Source organism: Lytechinus variegatus, chromosome 2 (assembly GCF_018143015.1).
Source record: "Lytechinus variegatus isolate NC3 chromosome 2, Lvar_3.0, whole genome shotgun sequence".
Lineage (NCBI taxonomy): Eukaryota > Metazoa > Echinodermata > Echinoidea > Temnopleuroida > Toxopneustidae > Lytechinus > Lytechinus variegatus.
Window position 1 is genome coordinate 50,698,704 of NC_054741.1, and position 25,949 is coordinate 50,724,652.

The 25,949-nt window shown below is 34.3% G+C and overlaps 2 protein-coding genes across 2 annotated transcripts in view; one reads left to right on the forward strand and one right to left on the reverse strand.

Moving 5' to 3' along the window:
• Positions 1 to 9,885, forward strand: part of LOC121408293 (multidrug and toxin extrusion protein 2-like) — an 83,012-nt gene extending 73,127 nt beyond the window's left edge. Inside the window, exons 12-17 of the mRNA XM_041599708.1 lie at positions 1,671 to 1,746; positions 3,499 to 3,568; positions 4,946 to 5,078; positions 5,902 to 5,996; positions 7,371 to 8,091; positions 9,189 to 9,885. Of these exons, the coding sequence (XP_041455642.1) occupies positions 1,671 to 1,746; positions 3,499 to 3,568; positions 4,946 to 5,078; positions 5,902 to 5,996; positions 7,371 to 8,033 (1,037 nt within the window). The 3' untranslated portion in view covers positions 8,034 to 8,091; positions 9,189 to 9,885. The remainder of the gene's footprint in view (positions 1 to 1,670; positions 1,747 to 3,498; positions 3,569 to 4,945; positions 5,079 to 5,901; positions 5,997 to 7,370; positions 8,092 to 9,188) is intronic.
• Positions 9,886 to 14,451: 4,566 nt separating this feature from the next.
• LOC121408294 (RNA pseudouridylate synthase domain-containing protein 2-like) lies at positions 14,452 to 24,015 on the reverse strand. Its single transcript, XM_041599709.1, has 11 exons — positions 23,609 to 24,015; positions 22,379 to 22,457; positions 21,829 to 21,950; positions 20,970 to 21,158; positions 20,631 to 20,709; positions 20,069 to 20,117; positions 19,526 to 19,618; positions 18,777 to 18,913; positions 18,057 to 18,202; positions 16,561 to 17,304; positions 14,452 to 15,222 (listed from the first exon to the last, which is right to left on the reverse strand). Exons 1-11 carry the CDS (start codon positions 23,870 to 23,872, stop codon positions 15,142 to 15,144), a joined length of 1,983 nt encoding a protein of 660 aa, XP_041455643.1. The 5' UTR covers positions 23,873 to 24,015; the 3' UTR covers positions 14,452 to 15,141.
• Between the last annotated feature and the right edge of the window lie 1,934 nt (positions 24,016 to 25,949).

The following is a 25,949-nucleotide window of genomic DNA, read 5'->3' on the forward strand; positions in this document are numbered from 1 at the left end:
AAAGGTGAAAGAAGTATGACAAGATAAAAAAAAAGTTATGGTTGTTTCCAATCCCAAATTGGCAATTTAGTGAGTAGGACAATTGTAAAGTACAAATCTCTTATTTGTTATATCATTAATCATTAGAAATTTGTCGTTTTCTCCTAAGCACCTTTCCCTCAGGGGAGTATGTCATATTTAAACATACATAACACATTGTTATGTTACAAAAGGAAAATATTCTGAGGAAGCAGCATTTCAAAAAGGATTACTTTATAGTTTATAGTCATTTTGTGAATAGAGGAATTATATAGGTATAGCAATTGCAACTTTTTATAAAAGCCAAAACAAATCTTATCTTCTAAATTTTTTGTTTGATTGTGTTCAAAATTTCACCTTTCTGCTCATCTTAATTTTCTTTTTTTTTTCTTATCAACTTTCCATTTTTGTTAATATTTCTTTACAATTAATGATTATATTTAATAACAAACACATGCATATGCAAATCAATTAATATCTACTTCTGTTTGTGTTCTCAAATAGTCTTGTCAAGAAAATAAAAATCCAACAATTAATCACTTTATTCTTATTTAAGAAACCCATATCTGTTGTATGGGTCCACTCTTGTTCAACACATTTTTTTTTAATTTGTAAATTTTTGAAAACATACCGGTAGTTTATATATTTTTGTCTTGCCCACCAGAGGTGAAGGCGAGACTAGGGGATACAAATGTTCCTCCGTCACAAACACTATGACACATATATCACACAACTTTGCAACAATAAGTCACTTTTCAACCAAACTTGGACTGTAGATGTTCTTAGGGGACCTGCATGTTATGCTGCAGTCGGAGGTCACATGGTAAGGTCAAAGGTCATGTTGAGGTCAACATTAAAGTTTACATGCAAGACTCTTATGACACCTACATGTAACTCCGCAAACGTAAGTCATTTTTCAACCAAACTTGGATGGTAGATGGACTTGGGGGACCTGCATGTTATGCTGCAGTCAAATTTCACATGGTGAGGTCAAAGGTCATTTTGAGGTCAATGTTAAAGTTACATTCAGGTCAACGATAATGCCTACGTGCAAGACTCTCTTATGACACATAATTCCGCAATTGTAAGTCATTTTTCACTCAAACTTTGGTTGTATGTAGTTAGGAGAACTTGCATGTTATACTGCAGTTGGAAGTCACATGGTCATTTTGAGATTCAATGGTTTATTGAATGATTGTTTTTTTTTATTATGTACTCTTTGTAAAATATCTTTGTATGTTCTCATATTTTGTAAACATGTATATTTCAGCCACTGGCTGCCAAGCGTGTATATATTGCCAATAAACCATTACTATACTATACTATAATGATAATGTGCAAGACGCTCTTATGACACATAACTCCGCAACCGTAAGTCACTTTTAAACCAAACTTGGGTTGTAGATGTACTTAGGAGAACTTGCATATTATGCTGCAGTTGGAAGTCACATAGTAAGGTCAAAGGTCATGTTGAGGTCAATGTTAAAGTTTAAATGCAAGAATCTCTTATGACAAATGTTATTCCATCCCAGTTATTTCACAATGAACTTTTGATACAATTCATTTGCGTGCCGATATTTCTGGTTATTTCCACAAGTAGGCGAGACACAACATCGCTTATGCCTTGTTTATTTGTGTGTTTTTCTTTTCAGCGGTTGCTTCTGTTATCCTGGCTATTTTGTACGTCGCACTCAAAGATTTAATACCATACCTATTCACATCAGAAAGGTAAGATAGTGGGATGATATCGTCAAGTTTGTTTTGTTTCAACCATAATCTAGCATAGATATCATTATACAGTATAGATATATAATCTTTTACATTTGACTTCCCTTAGAAAGAATTATGGCTATTCATGCAAGAAAAAATGAAAAAAATAAAGCTGTCAATCAAACCAGGGGGCCGTTTCATAAAGCTGTTCGTAAGTTAAGAGCGACTTTAAGAACGACTGGTGAACCTTTCTTACGCGCTTAAACATCGCCAATGAATATACCATTTACCGCAAGAAAGGATCACCAGTCGTTCTTAAAGTCGCTCTTAACTTACGAACAGCTTTATGAAACACCCACCAGAGCCAGCCAATGCGGTAATACAATTGACTGTAATCAGTTTATAATCAATTGTAGAAATATCAGTGGTAAAATCAAATGCTTGATGCATGTACAGTTTGTTCAAGATTATGCAGTAACCAATCGGAATGTTTTTTGGATGGTTGTTTGATTGTTTGTTATACGCCCGTCTTAGACGGGATGTGTTATGGTATCACGTTCAGTGTCCGTCCGCCCTTCCATCCGTTAACTTTTCCTTGTAAACACAATAACGTCAGTTTACTCTTAACCTAGGCTCATATAATTTGGTGTGTATGATACTAGCATGAATCCCAAGAAGCCTATCGATTTTGAGGTTAGAAGGTCAAAGGTGAAGTCGCCACCTTCCACTTTTCTTGCTTGACCAATAACTCCATTTTCCGCGCGACAGGCGGGTGTATTATGTGCTCATTTTAGCGACACTCTTGTTTTTAATTTACAATAATCATGTGTTTCAGGATCCAGATGGGAAAATTGGAATGTTACCAGTTTAGCATCAATTTTATCAGTTTAACCTCTACCTTTGATTGACAGTCTTACACTGTCTTCCATTATCACTTTGGAGTTTGAATTTTATTATCATGAGGATTCAAATAGGGAATATTTTACTTTCATGATATTGCATATTTGTCCATGCTAGCTTTCAGTTAATCTTACATTGTGCAATAGGTCAGGATGAGAGCTGGAAGATGATAGGGATGAAAGCTCTAATCAATACAGTGCTTTAAACATGGTCAGGAGACAATGGCTTAGTCATGGCTGAGGGGTAATCTATATGACTATCTGGGGAGACATTTTAAGAAGGATGGGCTGATAATAATCCATATAAAAGATCAAATGGAATCACTCATGGATGGGGTTAAGAGCAATGGAACAGAAAGCTAGCTATGCATGGCAATCCTCCATCCAGTGCCGGATTACCAAGACGCTTCTGTGACATTTGCTCCGGCAACAATTCCACGTTTAAAGCCAAACAAAAAATCTAACCCACAAAACTAGATTTATTCACCCTAATCCTTATCTTTACATTATTCTGTTACAAGTAGGCATGTTTGATCATTTTTAATTTGGACAATTTTTTGCTTGTTATTTTGATGTATTCAATTATTTTTTCTCTATTTAGGTATTATGGATTGATTCAACACTTTTTATATTGAACATTATCCATTTTTCCAGGATATAAATAATAGCTTTATTCATCTGGCAGCCTAGTGGATTGTATACATCAGTCACTTATAACATGTAGCATTGTCTGTTTCCGTTCTTGTCATGATCTATCATTCCAAATCTAGGTTGAATCTGTTAATTGTTATGAGGTCAATGCAATTCATGTATTTTTTTGATAAAAATACCCAGATAATCATTTTAATTGTTATGTATTGTTTTCATACAGCCTCATAGTAAAGCTAGCCTCTTCTATTCTGCCCATATGTGCCATGTTTGCATTACTGGATGCTACTGCTGTAAGTATAGTGGTATCTACTGTATCATCCCATTGAATGATGTACACTAAAACTGAGACATTACCAAACTTAATGTGGAAGTTCACCCTGACAAAAAGTTCATTATAAAGTTAGCAGAAAAAATATTATTGGCAAACGTTTGAGGAAAGTCCATCAGAGATTTATAAATTTATTAGAATATTTTTTTTATGTGTGACGCCATCTGCAAGCAGCTTCTCATGTATCATGAATTTATTAGAATACTGAAGTGTCATTTTTGTTTTAAATTAGAAATGCATTTTATTGTACCTTCAGTATATCAACAGACAAATTATTTCATAACCGCTCATGTATAAAGTTATCATGAACCACTAAAAAAAATTGAATATAAGCATTTATATTACCGGTATATAACTTAGGGCAGCTGCTAGTATATGACGTCGTATATCAAAAATTTGAATGGAAAATAACTTTCTTGGTCCTTTATATGTTTTCCTCAAACCATCACCATATTTTTTATTATTTTTTCTGGTATTTATTTTTTTACTACAAAGTTTTTGTCAGGGTGAATTTCCCTTTTAAAGAAAAATGAAAGTAGTTGGAGTAAACACTGATTTCATGAGAATGCCTGCAAAGATTAATTGACTCTATATCAAAATGTTGGATCTATATATGGTACAGATACAATATTTCAACTTTTTGAAATCATTAAATCTAAGTTGAAAAATGATCAAACTGTGAATCGCCAACACAGAAAAGGACATATGGTACAGTGTATTTTTATTGCATGGAAAAAGATCAGACAATATGCTTGAATCCCATGCTTGTATTGCTAATTGCTCAGTTTCTTCCAGATTCCTTTGGCACATAATATTGTATTTAGGCAAACAGACACTTTGGTGGTCATTTTATTGGATTCTGTATGAACTCATTTTTCACATTTATCTTTAAATCACTAAAAATATAAGTGTTTACTAGAAATATAGAGTGGCAATGAAGTATACATTCCATGATTGTAATAAATTCCTTTTTAGTAAAGAAAGCCTTAAGTATTTATCTAACTGATTTGCAACAGTTAAGTACTTAATGAACTAGGTGTATAGTGAACAATTATTTATATGGGGGATTTATCTTTTAGAAGGTCTGTATTTGAGAAAAACTTTATTTTGAAAGTATGGATTCTCAAGATATGAATAAACAGTGGCTTGTATTGTGAAAGATTCTGAATGAAAAGCAAAATGCCATGCTTATTTGCTATCATGTTGGTGCCTCTTTAATATGATCAAAAGAGGAAATGTGTTCGATCAATCTACCATCTTGTGGTATTTTTGTGTTCTTTTTTCCTTGATATTATTTCCTCTTTTAAACTTAATGATTTTGGTTCATGTTGGTATTTAGACGGTGTGTGGTGGAGTGATTCGAGGTACAGGTCGGCAGGCAGTCGGGGCAGTAGTCGACCTCTTGGGATATTATCTCATAGGGCTCCCTCTTGGGATCTCGCTCATGTTTCCACTTCATAAAGGGATCTATGGTATGTACAGACAGCTAAAATCCATTCACTTTATTTACTTTAATTCTGTGCAAGTAGTTACCATTTAGAAAAACCAATGAGATTTCCATTTGTTTGGAATAATTGTTCAAATTTCATCATTAAACACCCATGTTTAGTTTATTTTGTTGACTGAATAATTTCATGCACGTAGGCTAGTAATAATATCACAAAGATAATGCATTTTCTAGTGGCTTTGCAATAGTTGTTTTTTATCTTTAATATTTCATTTAATATAGTGTAGTAGTTTCACAGTACAACATTTTTTTCTTATGCAGTCCTGAAAAGGACCACCCAAATTCAATAATAAAACAAGAGCATTATTGTCGTCTTCAGGAGAATTTGATTGAATTTCCTGAAGATGACAAGAACACACTTGTGGAAACATCCGGTTTTGGGTGGTCTTTTTCATTCTCCTGAAGATGACAAGAATTTATTTCTCAAAACATCAAGTTTGGGTGGTCCTTTTCAGGCACAAAAGAATACATAGTGTACACGCATCTTTGCCATGGCAACCTTCAGAAATTACATTACAAAGAGATGCTTAAATTTCCAGGTGGAAACCATTTTGTTTATTGTTATCTGAAGTCATCACAATCAATTTGTCTTTGTCTAACACAATCAATTAGAGTATATTGAAGATTTCCATATTTGCCTTGTAAATTGGATAATAATCCATGTTTCATATGTACTTTTAAAATAATTAAACAGAATTTTTGTATTTTTTCATGTTGAAAATATGTTTATGGATAGAGGAAGTTGAAGAGTGAAAGCATGATAGTTCAGTTCTCTGATTATCTTTCAGGTTTTTGGAGTGGTATGACATTGGGGTTGTTCATCCAAGCTCTCTTCCTTGTTGTCTTCACTCTCCGATTAAGTTGGAACAATGAAACAAGAAAGGTATGATTTTGTTATAGGATGAGTTCCCCATGATCAAGATTTTGCACAAAAATGACTTATATAGATCTACTCAATGGCGCGTATTCAGGGGAGCGTTTCATGAAAGGACTTGTCAGACGTTTTATCCGACATGTCCTGTTTTATCCGACAGTTACTATAGTAACAGTGCTTCTCAACCAATCAGAATCCAGGAAAGTTGTCAGATCTGACAACTTGTCGGACGAAAATATTGATGAAACGCTCCCCTGAAGTTGAGTTTAGATGATTGTCTACATCTGTGCTGAAATTATGGGAAGCCAATTGCGTCAAAGTGTCGTATACATTGCATGTTTCTTATGTTTACTCTGCTCCTCCTTGATTCTATGATGGTTAAGACAATTATCTTATTTATCCTTCCCAGACAGTTACAAATGTTTCAAGAGCCAAATTAGCTGATACATTGAACCTCTACTGTTAGAGATTTATGTAACAATTGGCTGTCCATAGTTAAACCTCAACTTTAGACCTAACAAAATTTTATTAAAATCAAAGTTTCGCCTATTTTTCACAAAGCAGTAACATGCACAACTCAGTGACCTGCAAATGGGTCAGTCGATGATTTCCATCACTCACTATTTTTTTTAATTATATAATATTTCATTTTTACATATTCGACAATAAGGATAAAAACTTGACTAAACCATATAGTATTAAACAATGCTAATTCCACATGTTCAGAGAGGAATTGATTATTGATTCCCTTGACAATAAGGAGAAAATTATAATATTTTGTATTTGGTATAATAAAATACAAAAGAAATAGTGAGTGGATGACGTCATCAGTCTCCTCATTTGCATACCGACAAGGATGAGAATATGACTGTTTTGTGAAATTAAGTAAAAATTTAAAATGTCATAACTTTTTTATTCTACATTCATTTTTAATGAAATTTTCAGTGTTATGCTTGTCGGATTTTTCTCTTTTTATTCAAATCATCTTTTTGTTGGGGTGGACTTGTTGTTTAAACCTGACTTCAGAATACGCGTCAAAGAATTGAAACCACATTAGACTCTACATCAAATGGCAGTATGACCTAAACATAACTATACTGATCAGAGTTTGCAATCAAGAATTTACAATTTCACTTTTTCATAACACTTTGTCTTCTGCAGTTCAAACATTTTCTACTAGAAATAGTTTATCTGAGATTATTCTGAGATATTATCATGAAAGACAACTTTTACTTCTTCAGGCGAAAGTTCTACAAGTATTTGTGAAAAAGGGAAATAATCCATCAAAGATCACTCTAAAATGGAAATGTAGGATTTTTTTTTGGGGGGGTCTTAAGAATTTTCAATTAGTGGTCCATTGCATTATTATGATCTCCATTACAGGCACAGCAAAGAATCAGACGAGCAGGGTTGCATGTAGAGGAGACATGTGCTCCTATCAGCTCAAATAATCACGCTGCCTCTCAGACAGAGCTGGAAGGGGACGAGGAAGAAGAGTTGATAACAACCAATGGACGCGATAATGGTTCAAGCGATGGAAACCCTCCCGTAGCAAACGGATACTCTAATGGATTATGTATGAAAGACCTATCGGGTCGTAAACAGCCCGGTTCTGTCGTGGATTCTAGTTCAAACACAGAAGGGAGCTACGGTGATGATCAGTGCGACGGTATCAGACCAGTGCCTCTGCACGATTACCTCCAAGTCAGGACTGATGAAGGTAGTGCGGAGGAATCCAACGCGAGTGCAAATAATAGCTCATCATTGCATCAGAACGGGAACGTTGTGTGCAGCGAGGTCACCAAAATGGAAGAAGCCTCCAGGGACTTGCCAGGGAAGACATCGGTTTGGGAGCTTGTACAATTGCGCGTCGTGATTTTATGTCTGTGTATTGTCTACCTTGGACTTGCCATCATTTGCCGAGTGCTGGTGGTGCCTGATTTAAGGACGATCGCCATCGAGAGAGAAATGTCGTCGGCCAACCTCACCAACGTCACATCGATATTTTCACCTACGGAGGCTGTTCAGTATACCGAGTTGTTTTAGGAGCATTCAAAAACAACTAGATGTCAACCTCATAATAGAAATATATATTAAATGTTTTTGTCTCACCTGCGAAGCAGAGTGAGACTATAGGCGCCGCTTTTCCGACGGCGGCGGCGGCGTCAACATCAAATCTTAACCTGAGGTTAAGTTTTTGAAATGACGTCATAACTTAGAAAGTATATAGACCTAGTTAATAAAACTTGGCCATAAGGTTAATCAAGTATTACTGAACATCCTATTAGAGTTTCATGTCACATGATCAAGGTCAAAGGTCATTTAGGGTCAATGAACTTAGACCATGTTGGAGGGATCAACATCGAAATCTTAACCTGAGGTTAAGTTTTTGAAATGTCATCATAACTTAGAAAATATATGGACCTAGTTCATGAAACTTGGACATAAGGTTAATCAAGTATCACTGAACATCCTGCACGAGTTTCACGTCACATGACCGAGGTCAAATGTCATTTAGGGTCAATGAACTTTGGTCGAATTGCGGATATCTGTTGAATTCCCATCATAACTTTGAAAGTTTATGGATCTGACTCATGAAACTTGGACATAATAGTAATCAAGCATCACTGAACATTTTGTGCAAGTTTCAGGTCTCATGATTAAGGTCAAAGGTCATTTAGGGTCAATGAACTTTGGCCGAATTGGGGTATCTGTTGAATTACCATCATAACTTTGAAAGTTTATTGGTCTAGTTCATTAAACTTGGATATTATAGTAATCAAGTATCTCTGAACATCCTGTGCGCATTTCAGGTTACATGACCAAGGTCAAAGGTCAATGAACTTTGGCCGAACTGGGTGTATCTGTTGAATTACCATCATAACTTTGAAAGTTTATGGATCTGATTCATGAAACTTGTACATAAGAGTAATCAAGTATCACTGAACATCCTGTGCGAGTTTCAGGTCACATGATCAAGGTCACAGGTCATGTAAGGTCAATGAACTTTGGCCATGTTTTTTTTTGTCGAATAACCATCATATCTCTGTAAGTTTATTGGTCTAGTTCATAAAAAGTGGACATAAGAGTAACCATGTATCACTGAACATCTTGTGCGAGTTAGAGTAGTATTCAAAGTCAGCACTGCTGCTATATTGAACTGCGTGGTGCAGGTGAGACGGCCAGAGGCATTCCACTTGTATTAAAATCAACACCAATTGAACCGTCCACCTCGACATCATACAGAGAAAATTAATTGCTTAAACCATTACTTAATACTGCCTTCGCTACTGCCAATGAGAGGTTGCCTCTTAATATCAGGCATATATGACTAAACTCTCTAATTGAATATTCACATTCATTGATACAGTCTACTTATGATAAAAGCAAGGGAAAGGTTTTTTTTCTGATTCTTCAGAAACCTCAAGGTGTTCTGTTGGTACTGTGTACTAAGTAATTAGTACATAAATCCTATGATTTTGATAATTTTATGAGGGATTATGATAAGCCCATACACTGCATTTATTGCGCAAGTGCACCAATTTAGTTCCAAATACTAATGGACCCTCCCAAATACTATCATTCTTATTCTGACGTTATTCTTCTATCATAGTAAATTGGAATGTCTCAATTTTCCCTGAATTCCGAGGTACAAGGTCGTGTTATTCAAATTTTGAAATGTATTTGTATCATTGACCCATTTATATAGCTCAACTCTACCGCATGTCCTAGACAATTTTTTTGTTAATTGTTGTTTTATCAAAGCAGAAACACCCTCACAAGATATTTGACAACGTACATAATGCATTTCGATGTAATGCTTCGATATATATGGCATTGGATAAATTTGTGTTGGATATAAACAGGATGTATATGAGCAATATCTGAATCAGATATTCTCTATTCTGTAGTCTTGGTGGAGACTGCAGCTTTTGTATTGCCTTTATACGAGTCTGATGCTGTGACACAAAATGTCAGCAAGCTGTCTGATACAGGAGACTACACATTTGCAGCCACCATGTGGACTGCGGTCTTGTGTTAGTGTTGTTTTCTTTTTATTGATGAATGTCCAGTGGCAGTTTTTTGTCGAAAAAAAAAATCGCACAAATCCTGGTCGATAAAAATAATACAACTGAATGCAAGACCAGAGAGCCTAGGTAGTGGCTGCTTCAGAGCCTCAGTTCCTTGTTTTTTGCATGTGATGTATTGCTGACATTTCACTTAACTGCATCATATTTGCAAACACTGCAGACTCTGCATAGATTATAGACTACAACTGTGGTTTCCTATGCATTCATAATTACTATGAATTTTGAGATATGACAAGTTCATAATGATACAATCAGGAATATTGGTACAACTCTTTTATATATGAGAATCATTTAATTTTGACATTTATAGTAAGATTTTTACCTATGTATGTTTTTTATAGTAATTTCTCTGGACTGAGATTCATTGTGGATGTACATATTTGAATATTAGTTTCCGAGCAAATTTTATATCATGTTAAAATGAAATAAATGCATTTCAGCCTTCATTTTTAATATATGTATTATTGACTGAGGTTTTTTAATTACATTTTAACATTTTGATTTTTTTTCAACAAATTAGGAATGATTTATAGAAATTGAGAATCTTTATCTATATATTCATATATTTTCATACTGCTTATATTATATTCTGAATTTTCTATTTAAACAGTACTATATTCTCTATTTGTTCATACTGTAAATTTCTAAGTGGTTGTATAATGAAATGATAAATATTGTGATTAAATGTTCATGGTATACTGCCTGTAAGTGTAAAGGATGAAATGAAATGAAATATTCAGTAAGTCTATGAAATATGAATGTGGTTTAGAATGTTTGCTGCTGTCTGTTAATGGTATTTTGGTTGGCCCTTTTATCAAGCTTTTGTTGGTATTTGATGAAACGTTCCGTTCAGTTATCGTTCAGAGAAGGGGCATATGTGAAATGTTGTCTATCTACTATGGATCTGAATCCTCTCATTCTGATTTTCAAACAAACACCCTAACCATAAACCAACGGATGAGGGATGCGGGAGGTAAATTTTCTGTATAACTGCCTTATGTTGCAATCCACCATAAGTCACTTTTTTCTCTGAAGTCTACAACTCGCACAAGAGATTTGGGGTTTATAGATCTTCTTTGTAATTAATTTTTATTGTAATGAAGTAGAATCTGTCATTTCATTACAGCTCCTGTCATAGTCAGAAAGAACATCAGATACCATTGATGTTAGATCTGTCATGTGTATAATTTATCAAATAGTGTAATTCATAGCAAAGTTACAATGGATACCTGATGGAAGTGATCATGTGACAATAGATCATATGACAATAGAATATGACAATTCTGTCACTAGCACTATATATATATATATACTCTTGGTAAACACATTCCCTTTTCCGATAATTTTATAGAATAATGCACAAATGATTGATCCATGTGTACTTGTACGAGATTATTTTTATACCAAGTCTAGCTATTATTATACCTTTTTATCCCAAGGTAAGCTTCACCTTTTTTTTCTACTTCTTTCAAAGCTACAGCATTGCATGTTTTATACCTGATATTGTTATCCTTGGTGCTTCTCTTTTCTTGCCTTTGTTATGAAATCTGTTCTTTGCCTTGTGTCTGTGCTTTGTAATTTTAGCTCTGAATCTGGATGTGTTTGTTTATTCCTCCAATCGTTCAGCCCCGTTGATAGGGGGTGCTATCCTCTGTAGCATGGCGGTATAGGGTCGACATTGGGTGGTTTCAAGTCCGATGTTGGCCTTGGTGTTGGAATTTGGATTGCTTCCCCTAGCTCCAAAACTTAGAGTTTGTAAAACTGATCCAGATGGCATTATTGACATCTCTTCAACTAGTGAGTGACTTTTCAGGACAATCTTCATTTTATGTTTGGTGTTATACTGGTGTAAAAATTAACCTAACACCAACACCAAAAGGTCAACACTGAACTTGAAATCCCCCATTGTAATGACAGGTTTGGTTACCAACCCTGACACTAGATTTCTTTTTTCAATGCTACCTTATACTCTTTTTGTATGTACACTGCCGTTTATTCTGTTAGGTGTAAAAAGTGGAAGCTTGATTTTAGAATGGAGAAGGGTTATAATAACATGTCATGCAGCAGGGCCTACTGGACGAACAGTTTATAAGGCTTGAAGTAGCCCCTCATTTATGACTGCTAATCCTCACTATCAATTTCGAGGAAAAAATATTTGGAGATAAAAAGAACTGGGTGTTTCCTTAATTGAATGTATAAATAAAAATGAAATTCTTGCTGAATGTGTGTACATAGCTGGTTGTAATCTTCATATCGTTTTGTTGGCATGCTTTCAGCTTGCACAAATGCATTAAGTGATTAATCTAATATAATGTATAGAATTTACAAGGACATGCCATTTGATGGGTATTCCAATGTATATTTGTGAATACTATTGCTGTGTGTACTGTGCCTACATGGAGAATTTCCCTAAATATGAGACTTCAGTTTTTGTTTTCCTTCATTTCTTCAGTCCCATCAGACCAAGGTTTTCTGCACAATGTACGACAAAGCCAATGCAGTTTACAATTGAAGATTTCCTGTGATAGCTTCAAGGGGAAGGTCACCATGATGATAAGTTAGTTTTAATTGAAACTGAAAGATTAGAGAAAAAATATTGAGGGTTTGATGAAAATCTATCTAAGAATAAGATTTATTAATTTTTATTTGTTGAGACAACATATGCAAGCAGCTTCCCCCATATATTATGTAATATAAATTCCTACATTAGTAAGAATATTTTTCTTGTAGAAGGGGATATGAAATGATGTGTCTGCTACATTACCTGCACAAAAAAATCTTTCTTTTTTTTTAGTAAATGGCTTTTCTGTAAATCTAACACACATATATATATTGCTCTCTTCTAAGCGCCTTGCGCATTTAATCAAACTGGAAAAGACGCTATATAAATCATATGTATTATTATTATTATTATAGAGGAGCTGGTTACAAAATTAATAATTTCAAAAATTCTGTTTTGAAAAAAAATACATTTTGACAGATTTTCATTAAACCTTCACCACTTTATTTATTTATTCTGCTTTAGATAAAATCAACTTATCAACAGGGTGAACTTCCCCTTCAAGTTTATCAACCATTGTAAGGAGTGCCAAGGGTCAGTTTTAAAATATTTTTACAATTTTTTTTTTTTAGGGTGGGAAATCAGACTATTTTATATATGATGTCTTTCTCATGCTAGGACCACTTATAGTTTGGTATTATTATTGTATTTATACAAAATATTGATTTTACAATGACTTCAGCTAATATTTTGAAGAAAAAATAATAATTTCAAGTCGGAAAGGCGACCTATTGATTATTGTATTTGCCATTTATATAGAATGCACCTCTTTATCACCAATTCTGGAATGGGTACATTTTGATAATGTATGTAACCATTCATTGATAACCACGTCTTTTTAATTGCATCATTTTTATGTCATGATATCCTCAACAGAATATATATAAGACTTGTGTACATAATTGATATGTGAGCCCCATTTATATGGACAGTACGTCTAGAATAAAATAATGGCCAAGTCTATGAAAGTGTTGTGGTTTATGAAGTCTTTATTTCATCTTTACAAGTGTTTCTGTACAATGATAATGCATGAAAATATTAGCCTTGATGTAGGCAATGCTATCAACCATTTTGGTTTAACTTGGCATTATACACACATTCATACCACTGACATCAACAGAATAGCTTGCCTAACATTACCTGGAATGACTTTTAAATTTGATAGAAAAGGAGAAAATCATCTAGACATCTAGAATGGGTGCTTTTGTACATAAAAAGGTGGGGTTTTTTTTAATAATGAATATGTTTTGCATAGTAAAATTCCTATCACCCTGGGTTCCTTTTCATAAAAAGTTGCTATGACAATTCTTGATGGATTGGATGAGCCAATCAGAAAGCAGAATTTTCACTGTTGCCATGGTAGTTGGCTTTCCACCAAGAGTTGCTATCATATCAACGTTTAATGAAATGGGGACCCTGATTTATCTCTATCATCTCTCTATTTCTAGCATGACGAGTGTTGATGATATCATGTTGACTTCATAAGCTTTGCTTTACATTTGTTTTAATAATAATAATTGGCATTTATATTGCGCTTTATCAATCTACGACTGTTCAAAGCGCTTCACAATTATTATTACCCGGTCACTGGATTCATAGCATTCCAAGCAGCCTGTTAGGCGCAAACTTGCTAAACCAACCACAATGACGGTTGTTTCCTACCGGTACCCAATTAGCACCTGGGTGAGAGTGGCAAAGTGTGGATTGACGCCTTGCCAAAGGGCGCTAGGCCATGGTGGGATTCGAACACACGACCCTCTGATTACAAGGCGAGAGTCAGAACCACTACACCACGGCGCTTCCACTGTTTTGAAGTAGAGCAGTGATACACACAATCATGAATGTGGCAGGGATGTCACCACTGAATGGCACATTCAAGAAGATTTTCAAGCATTGATATTAATTTATTCATCCCTGATGTGAATTATGCCAAGTTGAATATAAAAAAAACCTGTCCTACTATGTCTCTGTGTGGAACTGGATTCCAATTTGCTTTCATTTTTACATATTTGCCCAAAAAACAGTCAAGGAAACCGAGTCAGATGGTCAATTAGCGACTTTTTGCATAACTCTTGTGATAATGAACGTTGGTAGTATTATTGAAACAACACAAATTGGAAAGCTTGATATACTCCTAAATAATGGAAAGGCGACTTCCAGATACTATTCATACATTGTTTTTCATAATGTGACAGCTTTTTTCACAACCACTATGGGGTGTTCTTACAAGACTCTGCATTATTACAGCTTGCATGAAATAAAAATCAACTCATTAAAATAAATTAAAAATCAAAATGGTGGTCATGACCCCCAGATTAAAAGCTGTCCAAAGGAATTCTCTTGGATGACTGTCACTCCAATCTTGAATTCTCAAAAGACAAAGTGCTAGGGTGAAGATTGTCGGGAATAATTTTTGATGAAGATGAAAGTTGATGTCAATTTCGAAACATAAGTGGGTTTCTAAGATGACTTATTGATTCTTGAGACTCCAAGAATCTTAATGCTATGAGTACTTGGTGCCTGTCCTTTCAAAGTGTTCTTGAGCCCAAGCTGGCATAGGTGCACTGAACTCAAATTCTGGCCCCTGTTAATGATGAAAGATAAGAAGGAAAGAAAGAAAATGGTCAGTTACTGGACACTGATTCAAGAGAATCATGTTGATTATAACAGGGGCCCATTTCATAAAGAGTTACAACTGCTGTAACTCTGCCATTATGGCAACTACCATGATAACAGGGCTCAGCAGCCAATCAAAATCAAGGTTATCATGGTAGTTGCCATAATGACAAAGTAACAACAGTTCTAACTTTCTATGAAACGGGCCCCAGGAAATGACGTAAAGTAAGGAAAAGGTGACTTAATGAGTCTACTTGGATTCAAATAAAATTTCCATAGAATGGAAGAACATTGCAACTATCATTTTAAAAAAATGCATTGGTTGAAATGAATCATTTCATTATGACAATATTTGGGAATTCATCGACATCATAGCTGTGCATTGTATCTCCCCCATCGATTCTTTATATTGACATAAAAGCATGAAGTCTTTGTAGGTATGAAATATTAAGATATACCTCTATCACAATCTAAAAAATTATTTGAAAAAAAATCAACATGGGCAATTTCATGAAATAATCTACCTTTTTGTAAGTCTTACACCCATTCCCCCACCCCTTTCTAACTTCACTCATGAACTCCTCAAGGCATTATAGTCTGAAAACCAGTACAGCCTCTCGTATGAACCAGAAAACAAGATACAAATCACATCAGGGTCCCGTCTTACAAAGACTTTGGAAAGCCAGCAACGTCAATATCTAAAATGCATGTTTGTTCAGGATATTGTCTAGATATGTTGTGTATTCATATTTCTATTCAATTTCTTGTGAATTCAGTGTTCTTTTCTTTGTTTCAAAAGAACACTGTGCAAATTTCCTGAAGAAAAAAATCATGGCATCGATGGATTTCCATAAAGTTGAGGTTGATCCGATCAATCGCAACTCTTTGTACGATGGGGCCCAGGGCCCAATCTTACAAACAGTTACGATTGATACAATTGATCGTAACTTTGGAAAGCCAGCAAAGTCAACATATAGAATGCATGTTTGCTCATAAAAAAATTCTAGATATAATGTATGTTCATAAATCCTTTGACTTGTTAACAATTTGGTATATTCTCTTTTGTTTGCTAGGACATTTTGCATATTTTCTGTAGAAAAAATCATGACACTGATGGATTTCTATAGAGTTACGATTGATTGGATGAATTGTAACTCTTTGTAAGATGGGGCCCTGGAGTATCCCATAAATTGGGGGGTCAGGTATACTCATTTCATGGTATAGCCTACATCATGCTTAAAACACATTTTACTGAATTACATTTACAGCACATAGAAGAATATGCCACACACATAATAGAACTTACTTTGTAAGTGAGAGCATGCAAGTAGATGCACATCTCATTGGGTTCAGGATCAGGCATGGGATTGCGACATTCCCGGCAGAGAGAAACGGCAAGTTTGTCGGTCTTCTCGTCAAGCAACCTCTCTTCCTCACAGTCATCCTTGACTTTCCAATCAGATGTCCTCTTGTCTTTAGTATCAACATCTTTGGCTTCCATCCCAGTATCATCATCAATGTCCAGTACAGCATCGGAAGACCTGTTCTTGCGTTCTTCATCATTACTAGTCCTAACCTTGTCAGAAGGCTCCCACATTTCTTCATTGCTCTTGACGTTGCCCTTACCCGCATCTGAACCAATGTGAGGTTGTAGATCATTCCCATCCTTGCCCGTATCAACCCCATCATTGAGACATGTAAGTTCGTTATTGGCACTTATACTTGCTGGAGAGGCATCCAATTGAGAACATTCTCTATGGCTATTATTTTGATTTCTCATAGCATTCTCCTGTTCATCTGTAGTTGAATTTTTTAATTGTTCTTCTGGTTGACATGGTTTCTCCAAGCCCTTCAAGCTTGGAATATTGGATGTCTGATCATCTACTGAATCCTTGATAGCATCCCTGACAGTGTCCTTACTTGATTCCTGCAATCCCTCAGAGATGGTGTGATTGGGACTCCTTGGTTTGTTGATGAGTGTTTGTAGTCGTGCCTTCTCTAATGCCGAGTCTATCTCTATGTCATGCTGCTCTATTAAGTCCTTCAAGAGCTACATGAAAAGAAAGAGGAGTTTGTTGAGTGTAAAGATATGATACAGGTAAGATAATAATGATGATGACGACGAGGACGATAATAATAATAATTATAATAATAAATGTTGTGACCTATAAAGCATCAAATCCATTCTTTTTGAGAGTTCACGGTGCATAGAAAGCTAAAAATCAAAACACTTTTGAGAAGATTCTTACAATTTTTCATGTCTTTAGCAAATTAAAAATAAGAACAATATGAGAGCATTTATTAGACAAAGTGATAATATAATGAAATAAAGATGAAAATAAAAGCTGGAGGTCAGATGAAAGAATCACGGTGGCTTTTCATTGACAATTTAATCTCCATCAATGGTTCACATGTCACCTTATTTTTAAGATTTATCTTTTGAGTAAGAGTCACATTTGATGACTAATTCACAGGACCAAAAGTGACTAGATGACCCAAGAAGAATTAGGATGCACCTCAATGGCCCCATACAGACCCTCAGGTTCATCAATACTATGTCCACAAGACACAATATTAGTGGTGGATACTCCTGCTGTAGTTCATTGATAGAGCATAAAACCATAGGAAATCATGTAGTTTTAATCTTCAACAAAACATTCTACAATTGCTAACTTCAAGTGCAACTACATGTACATTGGACTAAACTACAAGCTAATAATCATAAATATTTGAATTAATCTTTTAGTTTCATAGCAACATCGTGTGATCCTAACTACAGTGTGCATGAAGTCTACTTCTCACCTGTTCATCAGTGAGCTTCTTGTTTCCACCTTTACCTTTACACTGACCCCAGACAGTGTTATTATAAAGAGGGTCGTTAACGATCGGAAAACCTAGGTACTGTAGATGAACACGGATCTGATGCATTCGACCAGTGTGAGGATAACCTAAGAATGTATTGACAAAATAAAAAACAATATACAAACTGGGATGTTACCTTCCTTATCTTGATAAATTATAAGTATCTATTTTTTTTTGGTTATCCTGGATAACTTCCAGAATTTTCGCATATTGGAAAAGAAAAGAGAATAATCACAAATTTCTACAATACAAAAGTAGTTTACTTACAATATTTCCTCATATTGCTATAGGAATTTATCTAAATCAACAAGAGAGACAAACTGTTTAAAGTTCAAACACAATGATTGACAAATGCATAATTTTGTGGAAAAAATGAGCAAGTATTCCATTATTTTCAGTCAATAACTCAGTATTTTTCAGAAGATAATACAAGAGCAGAAAAGATTCAATGATGATAATGACGATGATAACGATGATGACAATGATGATGACAATGACCGCTGATGATGATGATGGTGATGACGATGATGATGTTGATGATGATGTAATCATCTTCATAGTACACTTGTTTTCATAATGTTTAGTTTAAGTAGACACTGGCAACCATGAAATGAGAAATGTAAGCATCTTAAAATATAGTCAATGAAAGAATAAACTCACATTTGACTATACTTGTTTCGCCATCATAGCTGAGTCTTTCAAAGGTAGTCTTACAAGGTTTGCCATCCTCTTTCACTCTACAAACACCAATCTTGTGAGAAACAATAAAGATTGGTTCTTCGCACACAACAGGAGTACTGTAGACAACAAACAAAACAAATAATAAAATGGTAAAATAAATTATTTACAAAACAGGTTGAAAAAATTGTTACCCTTTAAAACAACAAAATACATTCTTACTGTATCAAATTTAATGAAACAAAACTATCATTCCCATTTGACTTTGACATATTTGTCATTTCATTTTTTGTTTTATAGGGGGCCAAATGAAGAATAAATCCTTGGCCAAGAAATAAATAAACAAATACAAAAAATTGAAGGAAATCATATAAATCTCAGCAAAATCCAATAAAACAAAACTGTATAAATGCACAATCTACCCATCATATCACCTTGTAGTATATCTATCTAATGTATTTGCCAAACGTTATCTGCAAGGATTTTTTTTTTCTTCAAGATTTTTGATATTTACAATTTCTGTATATGTTAGGGATAAAAGAACATGGAAATGACATTTTCGAAACATAACTGTGGGTCTCTACCTTCGATGATGCTAATTTTATAAATGTTTTTACAGAATATTACGTTCGCTGTTATTTAAGCACAAACCTATTGAAAATCATCTTAATATGTCATATACCGCAGTATGTAAAATGTTATATACTATGTCGTAAATGAAAGGAAATTACCTTGGAAATTCTCCCTGGGTTTTACAAACATAAGTCTTTTCTAGCTCTCTATCTCTGACATAAGCATCCAGACGATGGGACACCTCCAACGTTCTGAAAGTGAGGAAGAATTGGGGGAAAAAAGATGGAAATAGTTTCAGGAAAATGAGGTCATCAAGCAGAGTTAGAGCACAGTTCCTCCCAAGTAGCATCTCTTACCTTGGATACTAGGTACCCTGTTTTTTTTAATTTAAATTCACTTAAATTCTTGTTTTATTCCTATTGGAAATGGTTCCTTACTAAATATATTAAATATTGCAACAAATTCTAAAAACAAGAACATTGCAGATTGGTAGAACATATATTTCATAAGGTAAAAGAGATATGGAAAACTTATAATCAAAATCATACCAAAAGAAAATGAAAGAACATTATATTGTTATGGTCAAATCACTTAATAAAAAAATAAATTAAACCAATGAATCATAGTTAACAAATGAGTAAATGAATTGTTGAAATGAATTACATAAACAAAACTATAAAATATTGATGACCATCACAAACCTTGCAAATAGAAGTATTCCTGATGTTAGTCTATCCAAACGATGAATTGCTGAGATTTAATTTGAAGATACAGAAACAGGGTGATATATTGTAAAAATCTTTGTAAAATTGAAAGTAGAAACATTTAAAACAAAACTACAGCATTCCATTATAGATGAATAAAATTTCAAGAAATGGCTACCTATCCTTAAACTACCACCCTCTCTGACTTGATTCATACATATCACCTTTGCTCATTGGTTTTTATTGTTTATACTGTAATTCAAACAAATGATAAAAACTGAAATATCAGGGTTTATTTTAACACATCAAATTTAGATGAAATTTTCTGCCTTATGCATGTTTGATTTTTTTTTCTTTTCTTTCTAAACAATTTTTGTTGGGGTGGACTTGGTGTTATTTCTATATCATATGTTTTAATAACACATATCATTTTGTTAGGGCTTACATTCAAAAGAGCCCAAACAACCTCTGTTATTGCATCGGACATATTAGAACTATTCCAAATATACAATGTGGAGGTCACTCTTACTGGTGGTGAGTATTATCTGTAAATACTTACTATGAAGGCCTTTAAATCCATACTCTTTTCCCAGGATGAAGACTATGGTATTATGTCTGTATTTTCCACAAGGATGAACCTAGGGTGAAATATAATTATTTAAAGAATTTTAATCAATTGAAAGGAATTGTGTATGATATAATGGAGAAATACATGTTAAAACTCCATCAATGTTTTAGTGTCTTTTATTCATTATGTGAAAACAGATAAACTGTAAGAAGCTGACAAGCTTTGAATGTTTATTTCTCACTTACTTGGAGAGTAAAATGGTCAAGAATACATAATTATTGACAGTTCCAGAAAAATGAGTTGACTGTCAGGAGACTGTCGAATTCGTACCGGTATAGAGGATGGTTTATTGATGACAAGATAGTCTTGCGTCTCTGCTATAACTTGGATTGGTTCTCCTGATACTGGTGGTTCATGCCTGTGCACCTTAGACTGCATGAAATCATTGTTCTTCAGGATACGATCTGGTGATGCTTTGGCTTTGTTTACTCTGATCAGTCCCTCACGGATCGCCGTTTCCTGAATGAGCAAAATAGACATTTCTACTCAAGATATCATCTTTATATGCCTACAAGTACAACTATCAATCGATCAATCAATATTCCAATATAATCCAAGCAAGTGTAAATTATAAAAGTTGCCGTATTTCAACCCAAATCTAAAACCTATTGACATCAAAACTGCCAGATTTTTTTTTTACATAGCAATTAGCATTAACAAGAATCAATGAAACTGGATTCCAAGGACTGTGGCTCAATAATCAATAGGAATGTTTTTTATATCAAGACACAGAGATTAAATGTGTATGCAATGGAATCAGTCTAATTTTTCTTCCCATGACAACCAGTTGAAGGAATTCTTTTATTCCACTGTTCAAGAATGAATTAAAACCTCTTTATTAGACTTCTCTTTCACATTGCGATTAATTATTCTAAGTACGCATAAATGTAATTTTCCATGTTTTGAAATGTCTGTGGATATTCAAGACCTGAGTTGACTGTGAACTACATATTGTGATAACTTACAATGGTAAACACATAATCTACATGGGCATTACAACAATTTTTTTACTCTCATTTACTGTATGATTTTTAAGTGAATAAAAATAGATAAGAAAAGTAATGAAACGATTCATAAAAATTGATGAATTAACGGATGAAAACAATAACTAATCTGATAAAATACTTACATAGTATTCAGCAGACTCTAATCTAAACTCCTTTTTGAAGACATCCAGGAGTTTGCTGCCAAACCATCTTCCTTTTGCATAACATTCAAACTTATAAACATACGGTTTGATCTTTCTCAATCCTATTAGAGAAAGAGGAAATGAGAAAATATAGGCTTTCTCAACTATATCAATTTAAACACAAACAAAAAAGAATTATGGTACAGAGAGAATTCTTCACAGGAATATTAAAGTACAATTGTAATGTGATATTTTACATATTTAATATTGATATCTGCATCTTAAGAAAGCTTCTTCTTATCACTGATTAAAAAAAAATCAAATTATAACTTTATAAAACATCAACATTAACATCACTAATATTTCAAAAAGGGTACAAAGTCACTTGCAGTGTTATCATTATCATACATCCTGACAATCAAACCATCAAAGATTAATTTGAAGATAATTTCTGTCAAGAATAAATGAGTAGAACATTCATGTAGGCCTGTAGCGGAAATGAGAATATAATTTTAAGACTTAAATTATGATTTATAAATAAATAAATTACCATTTTCAAAGTAGTACTCAACATCCTCAAACTGCCGCTCATGTGCAAATTTGGGGATCTTCTGTGGATGGTTTGAATTCTGCAAAAATTGAAGAAAAATGAGATCTAACATTAGGCCAGATTACAACATATGATTTGAACATTTTTTGTCTTAAAAAGGGAAGAATCAAATAAGAAACTTTTGGAAATAAAGTTTAATAAGTAGATCTTACCTCCTTTTAATTTTTTTTGCTCTTTTGTTCGAGTCTTTTCACCCAATTAATTTTTTTACAGACTTTCAGTCAACCCTATCCAAGAGGAGCTCCAGGCCCGCGAAGGAGCCCAGGAGCTCACCATGCATTAACTCATACTCATGGGACTAGGGTATATTCTGGTCACAATAACTTGGAAAGAAAATTGTGGAAACAGAAAATATGCACTTACCATGATTACATGGATGAAGGTCTATCGTGTGGCAGTATCCTGACATCGAGGCACAGACTGGAACCTCTAAAAAACGAAAAAGTTCTGTCGCGATACCTCTCCTTCTACCCCAGTCTCAATCGGCCATTTTGTTAAGAATTTTGAAAGGAGAGGTACATCTACATTGCGACAGAACTTTTCGTTTTTTTTATGTTCCAGTCTGTGCCTCGATGTCAGGATGCTGCCACATGATACAACTTCATCCATATAATAGTGGTAAGTGCATAATTTCTGTTTTCACAATTTTCTTTCCAAGTTATTGTGACCACATTCTACCCTAGTCCCAGGAGTATGTGTAAATGCAAGGTGAGCTCCTGGGCTCCGGCGCGCTTTGTGGGCCAGAGCTCCCTGGGTTAAGTCAACCTAAAACGTTATTTTTGTCCATTTTAGCAAACACATTGTAACACAATTTTTTTTCCCAGTGTTAGTTTTACTCTCCAATAAAAAAAACTTCAAAAATGAAGTCTTATTCTGTATATTTTTATGAAATTTTCAGCTTTTTGCTTGGCAAGTATAAATCTTACTCCATCTCCATTTCTTTTTAGATTCAGATTGGAGCACTTCTTTAAACTTTTAACCAACATTAAATCTAATAATAACAGCAAATTCCAGCCAAGGCCTAGTACTAAAACTTTTTAGGCCTAGGCCTAGTCTTTTTTTACTTAACTTTAGTCTTTTAAACAATAAGATTGCACTGTTGTTAAAAAGAAGTTCCAACTTTTAGAGCCGAGATAGAAAAAATCAACAGTAATTTCCCATTAGTTTTACCTTTCTTTTTCTCTTTGGCATGTTGTAATGCTGGTGAACGATATTTTTCACCACGGCCAGGCCAAAACAATAAGCTGGAAATAAAATAACGTTGGGCCTACAGTGTCCAACGGCAATGTCGACTTTTCCTTTGGAAGCCAACGCCAGATGTCGCACGTGGGACCGAGGATGAAGTTTTTCCAACCTGCCTGTGAGAACTCGAACTGATGGTACAATAATACAATGTTCTCTTAATATGTCTTTAGTTGCGGCTCTAAATAACATTATCTAAACCCTAGTAGCACTCTTTTCTCGTCATCACTCTTTAAAGATCAGAATTAGACTGTAAAACATCGGGTACACATCACATCATTTCACAAGCATGGAGGTCGCCATCTTAAATCAGTGTGAAAGTTCGTTGACCCTAATGTATGTTGCATTGATATCCACCTCCAGCGGGTTGACCCAAACCGGGGGGGGGGGGGGTAGGAAAGAGGAACTGTAACTGATTACAAGGACTGATGTTGCCAAAATATTTATCATCAAATTATTAGATGTATACCGTACCCCCCTCCCCCGGGCCCCTCCCCCTCCAGATCAGATTAATTCTCTATTTTTTTCTTCTTTCGTTCAAAAATAATTCCAATCTGGGAGTTGTGATACACTTTGCAACATTTCTAAAAGTTAACTTCTTCCTTTCTCCAATTTATATCCTTGATTGGCCTATAACCATAAAAGTTCTTTTTTCTTTGCAATATTCTGCATGCCACATGAAATGAATAATCTGAAAAATAAACAAAATTTGTATCAGTTCCACTGACCTAGGCCATATATTATGGATAGTAAACCGTAAACAATATATCTAAAGATTTGGGATAACCTGCTCTGGGGGGGTCTCAAAGAAAATTGATCTTAACCCCTCTCCTTTCTCTTGCAATTTAATCTCTCTATTTCTCTCTTGGCCCCTCCACACCCTTTCTCTCACTCTACCCCCCCCCCCCCTCTCTCTCTATTGACTGTCCCTCCATACATGTAGGTCTGAAAAAAAATCACTGCAACTTTACTTAAGACAATTATTCAACAGAAAAAAAGTTCATGCAAACTTAACTATACTACATAAATGTTACCTTGGAATCAAGAATGAAAATGGAGAATAGAAATGGGAAGGCAAATAAAATAACCCAGTTACTTTCCTTTTATGTTTTAATTCCTCATCCAATTTGCAAATAATACATGGACTTTCAATACCACAGCCACAGGCAGGGAAAATAGGTGTAAAAATGTTATACAGATTGATAAGACCAGACACAGGTCAGACAGTTAGAAGTAAACTTTGATACAAACTCCCTGCGAGAAAATAAATAAGTAACTTAACAAACACAAAAAAAAATAAAACTTATAGACCATTCATGCAGGAAGTTGCAAGCGCTATCCAGTTTTTCTTTCTTCACACATTGAAGCGTTCTCATAAGAAGTCAAGAAAATCAAAATTTTCTGTATGATGACATGTACTTCTCTTCATACCAAATTACAGTTTGTGTAGAAGCATAGGAGTTCTTTCCCAACCATTGATGGCTTCTTTTTGCTTAATTTTAACAGCAAAGAATGTTCATTAAGCTTGTATATGGACTCAGTTCCCATTCTCATTCTGACCATCATGGAATAACCAATAAAATTTAATACTAATTCCATTTAGTGACTCCATAGTATGTAGATGTAACTGATGTATAAAATGGCTACAAAAAGGTATGTATCCAAATCCTCAACACATTCATCTTTTAATAGCGGCTTAACAATAACACTAAACAAAGTCAACAAGTTCATCAAATATAATGTTTCAGGTCTTGCACAGATTAATTATAAGTTATAAATCAATAGAATAGTGGATCCGTTATTTTTAAGTTTGATTTTTAGCTCTATGATTTAACACAACAAAACGTATTAATTTAATTGACAAAATAACATATAAAATGATTGAAACTACTAAATCACTCTACAAGTACTGTAGGAATGTTTTTAACAAGAATGACAATGGGTAAAGCTGTCTTGCCATAGCTATCTTTATGAAAAATGTTATAAGTGATTTAAAGTATGGCACTGCTGATATTTGTGTTAAAAGTGTCCAGAACTTAATTCTTGCAATGAACTAGTATCAAGAAGAACACACCTATCACATCAATTGCCCAACATCAAGTGATAACATCAAGCCCCTGCATGACCATCTCAATTTCACTTTAAAAGGGAATTCGAAAAACATTGCACTTACAGAATGCAAATTGTAACACCATCTTTTAAGAAATTAAATGTCAGTATTTACATAAATGTACAAAATTTCAGTAATTTGATCTTGATTTTTAATCCA